Source organism: Neodiprion virginianus, chromosome 4 (assembly GCF_021901495.1).
Source record: "Neodiprion virginianus isolate iyNeoVirg1 chromosome 4, iyNeoVirg1.1, whole genome shotgun sequence".
NCBI lineage: Eukaryota > Metazoa > Arthropoda > Insecta > Hymenoptera > Diprionidae > Neodiprion > Neodiprion virginianus.
This window is the reverse complement of record NC_060880.1, coordinates 41006414-41012413: the sequence shown is the minus strand read 5'-3', so window position 1 is coordinate 41012413 and position 6000 is coordinate 41006414. Positions and strand designations below refer to the sequence as shown.

Below are 6000 nucleotides of genomic sequence, written 5' to 3'. Positions count from 1 at the left end.
CTGGCATCATAACCACGTTCCAGTTCTACCATATTTTGTGAACAAAACAAGAGTGATATGTGACCTCCATCAATATTGTAAATTTCAATTCAACATCTGCGCCAACCCTTTTTTTTTCATTTCCAAATTGATTTTAACCCCGTAGGCTGCACTTGAACTATACGAAAGAACAATGAGCACTACTTTGAAACAATACATCTATCCCACGCATACATCTAAGAAAAGACAATTGGACGGTCATTAATCCCAATGATCTACTGATCTTGTTCCAAATGCGCTGAGTACTGTTCAAATAAACGATGATGAAATAGCATAATCGTGACTGTTCTATTCACGAACAGGGAAGTATGGAAGGGTCGAAGTATGGAATAGCAAAGTGATTAGAAACGAACGTCCTGGCGATGGTAATAACTCGAAGTGAATCCAGCGAGACGCCCATACAATCGAAATTTCGACTCGGGTTATTATGGCTTCTTCTATCTACACCTTACGATTGTGATATTGATATTTATCTTAAAGACTTGATTGGATACGCAAGTTTATTTTTCACCAACCAATGAGATTCGAAAACCTGATGCCAAAAACTGACGTTGATGGTTACCGCAGGTAAGATAAGGTTAATGTTCTCGCTGGTTACCGAGGTCGGGAACAACCCAGATAATCACCTTCACGGCCTCATGTTGGAAGATAATCGTGCAGACTGTCCTTCACTGACGAGTTCAGAATAAGCATTCGTCTCTTTTTGACAAAGTAAGAAATTCCGAACCCGAGTAGTGATTAATTGTTTCATGTTAAAGGTGACGGGCGGGTGGTAGAGTTGAAGGAATAGAATTTACCTACGGACGCGCTATTGAAGTAGTGACGATCTTCTCCATACCATCCAGGAATCGTTAAGCATATTGGATTTGTAGCGTTTGAAGACAGCCTCTCAGAATTCGTCCGTAAGGCATTTTGGAGCCCTTCGACACCTTTTTCAAATCTGGGAACCGCCTGAATCATCTTATCGACTCAATCCCCAAGCAATTAGTGAGTAGGTACTTGAATTTGTGCGTCGATTACATTTCTATTATGGATCACATACCAGCTCCATTGTTACAATCTTCATTTAATTCAACGCCTTCAGATTTGTTTTTTATTTAACGGCTTGCTAGTCTTATACTATTCATTGTCAATAAAATATTGCGAAGGTCATATTCTACGATACTTTTTCTTTTGACAACGTTTGGGACGGCCGTGGCGGGATACGATGCCCAATTTGAACATGGACTGAAACTCCGGTTGCTTGAATCAGGCGCGCGGATCGTTCCGCGTTTAGGAAAACTCAGGGTATAATAACGCAAGCATGTTTCACGCAAAAAATTTGCACACCATACTTTTATTGCTTAAATCATCGATCGTGTTGAGATGCAAACGATTGATCGACAAAAATATTTACTTTATTGTAAACGAAATGAAAACATCAGTATCAATCCCAGATGTAAGTGTCACGATACAAAACACTGTTATGCAATAGCTGTTACCAATTATGTCAACTCATGAATTTGCGACACGGTGTAATTAAGGGTTTAGAATCAGTATATAGCAGCATGACTGGAGTCACGCGATATTCTAACGAGTCTGGAAACGATTTGTATGATCATTACTCATCGACGAACCTCCGAGACATTTTCATTCTCGCTGCCTTTCCTTCGTAGAAGCCGTTACTTCAAGCTGGAAGTCCAGAAATGGATTTATATCAAAAGGTTATTGTACTTCAGAATTTTGAATTGACCTAGATTTTCAATATTCGACTGGTAATCCAATATGCATACACAGATGAAATTATATTTCGACTGGTAACCACGAATTCCTTACTCCAATCCATCTTTAATTGAGGAGCTTACTCTTTGCTCGAAGCTATTGTTCAAACTCAACCTCGACTTAATATTCTCGAACCGCAAATACCGTGCTTGGTCCAAAGATCCAGTGATCTTTTGTCAATCAAGTATTCGTGGCTATACTTTTAGCTCCAAAATATGGTAAACAAATTCCTGTTTGCCATGGCGAATATAGGAATCGGAAATGGCAGTTCGTTAAATAAACTGACTTTTACATAATCAAGAACCCCTTTCGAAAGCAGGTACATTATCGACTTGATGCACGTGATGTTTTTCACGCTAAGAATACAAAATTAGTTGATTTTAGCCGTCTGCTGAAAATGAACAAGAAACGCTGTGTCACAATAAATGACGAACGCGTTGGGAAATAGCGAATCATTTCTCTACTAGAGGTGAAATGTTATAAAGATAAACAAATCTAGAATTCAAAAATGAAAAAAATAAATAAATATAGAAATGAAATGTATAACTGAAGAAAGAAAATAAATAAATGAAACAAAAGTATGAATAAGCTGAAATGAAAGCATAAATGAAGGAAAACAAATAAAATAAAATAGCAAAATTAAAGAAGAGAAACAAATAGATAAATAAGGTATGCATTAAAACGAAATATCAGAGCGAGAGAAAGAGAGAGAGAGATAGAAAGAGAAAAGCGTTTATTAACCTGTTAACCAGGTGTGACGTGCTGACACATCCTAGTGAAAGAGCTCGCGCCCGTTATATGCTGCGTAATTTAAAAAGGGAATTTCACGGTTAACAGGTCAAGAAATGTCCTGAGGCTGTGGAGGGAGAGAGAGAAAGAGAGAGTTCAAAGTACAAACGGGATATTCCGATATTTTCTTACGATAAATCTGTGTAAAACCGGATAATCCGTGAAGTGTATTTCAATAATTCAAAATCACGATCAAGTAAATTAATTTAAAACAAAACCACTCCGATACTGAACATGTACAAAATCGAAAGTCTTTCAAATGAGTAAAACAAAAAGTATAATCCACCAATAATAATCAATCTCTCTCTACTATAATATTTAAATAAGACGCTCTAATCTCAATGTATATTTTACATGTCATTTTGCATATCACCTTTTTTATGCGATTCCATTTATACATTTCTGATGTCGATTAATTTTATACATATATTAAACTATCAGGCCGAGTTTGTTTACCTGTGACAAGAAGGGACATTTTTACTTCTTTTAAAAATTGAATGATACGAAGTTCAAATCATTTCATGCATAAATCAATAATCGTTTATACTGATCTAAATCATTTTTGTCCACATTTAGTTTTATTTCGTGTATTTCTTTTATCTCAGACATACCTACATCCTGACAATCCACACTGGTGCGCTCACTGCTTCGTCGTAAACAGCAATCACAAGTCCCAAGATTTTCAATCTAGGCATCCGATAAATGACAAACATTATGGAACGGTACGTACGCACTTGCCTATTCCATATTGGGCAAAAAAATTGTTAATCGACGCTACTGCCACGCGATCCAATCAGCCGCTCATATTCGAGGTTGTAATCTGTGGCACGGGGTCAAAGAAGGTCAATGCGATTAGTTTTCATACATAAAAAGAAAGGTCAAAGTGTGGCGAGAATAGAACATCATACGCATAAATTGAGTTGTTGTCCTACCCAATACCGATTCCATATTAAACCGTGCGTTCATCAGTATTTTTAACCGGAACGATTACACAGCCATTGAACGGCTGTTCAAAAATTTTTCGTATCAGTTCAGCCTTACTGATATATCGGAAACAGAACGTACTGTAAGTAAACCAGAAGTATCAAATGATGATCAAGTTATAGTGAAGTGAATATCCACAGCGTCAAATAATTGTAATTACGAAAAATTGTACATTCCAGAGCCGAAGACATGGCATTTTTCGTGCCAATATGGTTGGTCAATTGCGCCATCATATTTCTGTCCATATTGGCCACGTCGTACTTCTACATGACGCGGAACTTCAACTATTGGAAAAAGAAAAACATAGTGGAGAAAAAGCCGTTACCGTTTTTCGGCAACTATTTTCCTTGTTTCGCCCTTCAAACTTCTCCGGGTGACTTCCTCAAGGATCTGCACGCCGAGCACAACAGCGTTAATCAACTCGGCTTCTACATCTTCGATAAGCCTTGTCTTCTAGTGCGGGACTTGGAGTTGGTCAATCGTATTCTGGTGAAGGATTTCAGCGCGTTCTGTGACAGATACAGCGGGTCAAACAGTGACGATCCTCTGGGGGTAGCGAATTTGTTCACTCTACAAAATCCCCATTGGAAAACTGTCCGCACCAAGCTGTCGCCGACTTTCACTTCCGGGAAATTGAAGCAAATGCTCCAATTGATGGTCAAAGTCGGCAAGGACCTGGACCGATACTTCGAGACTTTGAAATTAGAAGGTCAGTTGAATTGTACAAATTTATCGAGCTTGCGATATAAAGGAACCGTTAAATCCCCAACAGCCCGGTTCTGTTCAAGGTGAGGGTCGAGTGATCGAGCTGCGGGAAGTCGTCGCAAGGTACACGACTGACGTAATTGCGACGTGCGCTTACGGCATCGAAGCCAACTGCTTGAATAATCCTAATGCTGAATTTAGAAAGTACGGGAAGAGGATTTTCAACGATAGTTATAAGCGCGCCTTTGAGTTGAGATCATTTTTTTTCACACCGGGTATTACGAAGCTATTCGGTATGCAGTTCTTCGAGAGAACTTCCAGTGAATTCTTACGGAAGGTACTATGGGACACTCTTACCCAACGTATGAAAAATGGGATTCACAGGAATGATCTGATAGACACTCTCATCCAGCTGAAGAATGGTCAAACCGAGGCCGACCTCAATGATGAAGGCTCGTTCCGTAAGTTTTGCCCGATATCATTTTAACCAGTGACCACGTATATTGCTAGATGTTTTTTGATCATAGAGTTTGACGGCGACAATCTGACCGCCCAGGCAGCCATTTATTTCACTGGGGGCTCTGAGACGACATTACTTACAATAGCCTTCACGCTGTACGAGCTGGCTCTACAACCGGATATTCAGTCAAGACTGCGAGAGGAGATAACTTCGGCTCTCGAGGAAAATGGAGGAAACATCGACTACGAATGGGTGAGTATTTTCTTGGATGTGCTCGGGATTCGTCGAACCGCTACTGCACCGCTATCAATAAACTGTTCAATCGCTAATGACCCCGCTACAGGTGATGCGGCTTCCTTACCTCGGCATGGTCGTCTCGGAGACGCTTCGAAAGTATCCTGTAGTACCGTTCATGGACAGAGTGGTTAACACCGACTACAAGATACCCGGCAGTGATACAGTGCTTGAAAAGCATACGCCAATCTTCATATCTGTGTTCGGATTTCATCACGACCCAGAATATTTTCCGGACCCTGAAAAGTACGACCCGGAGAGATTCAGCAACGAGAACAAGCAAACGCGTCCCTCTCGTGCCTACATGCCATTCGGCGATGGTCCCCATAACTGTATAGGTAACGGTTGTTCACGATTATATGGTACAGCCGCGATTCGATGATGAGAATGTACCATTTTTATTTACTTTTTGATAGGGTCACGTTTTGCACTGGCATCGCTCAAGCTCGGCCTCATCAAGATAGTATCAAAATACAAGTTATTTCCGAGCAAGGACACTGTGATTCCGCTGCGACTGAATCCAAGGACTTTTTTCACAGCCATGGATCATGACCTGTTCCTCAAAGTGCAAAAAATTGATGACTGAGTCACGTCGTTGAGGATTGACCCAGCATTTATTTCTCTAACAGGGGTCGTCAAACGGTCAAATAATACATAAATACAGGAAAAGCTATAAAGTAAATGGATAAAAAAAAAACAGCGCGAGATATTCGTAGAAATTGTCATGAAAATCATGGTATCATTTTGGCACGGTCATTCATGATTGTTCTACCACGAACTTGAATTTTTCTGAATGAAGAATTTCCAGTGTTTATACGAATTTCAAGTATCATCAAAGAGAATACTGTTAATATGTTGATCTATACGAAAACACTGAATCCTCGTATCAGAATCTACTTGATTGTTGATACCGTTCAAGATGAGTTTTAAATCTTGGTCTTCAATGTTAAACTCTTATGTAAACTACG

At 39.6% G+C, this 6000-nt stretch overlaps 1 protein-coding gene across 1 annotated transcript; it reads left to right on the top strand.

Moving 5' to 3' along the window:
- The first annotated feature begins 3405 nt into the window (after positions 1-3405).
- On the top strand, positions 3406-5790 carry LOC124303858 (cytochrome P450 6k1-like). Its single transcript, XM_046761623.1, has 6 exons — positions 3406-3655; positions 3753-4282; positions 4362-4739; positions 4806-4990; positions 5082-5370; positions 5449-5790. Exons 2-6 carry the CDS (start codon positions 3763-3765, stop codon positions 5616-5618), a joined length of 1542 nt encoding a protein of 513 aa, XP_046617579.1. The 5' UTR covers positions 3406-3655; positions 3753-3762; the 3' UTR covers positions 5619-5790.
- The last annotated feature ends 210 nt before the right edge of the window (positions 5791-6000 follow it).

What these genes read in the sequence shown, in the direction of transcription:
- LOC124303858 (XM_046761623.1), top strand. Translation starts at nt 3,763, where the DNA reads ATGGCATTTTTCGTGCCAATATGGTTGGTCAATTGCGCCATCATATTT. An exon ending in CGAGACTTTGAAATTAGAAG is followed by an intron (nt 4,283 to 4,361) that starts GTCAGTTGAATT and finishes GTTCTGTTCAAG; the next exon opens with GTGAGGGTCGAGTGATCGAG. An exon ending in GAAACATCGACTACGAATGG is followed by an intron (nt 4,991 to 5,081) that starts GTGAGTATTTTC and finishes ACCCCGCTACAG; the next exon opens with GTGATGCGGCTTCCTTACCT.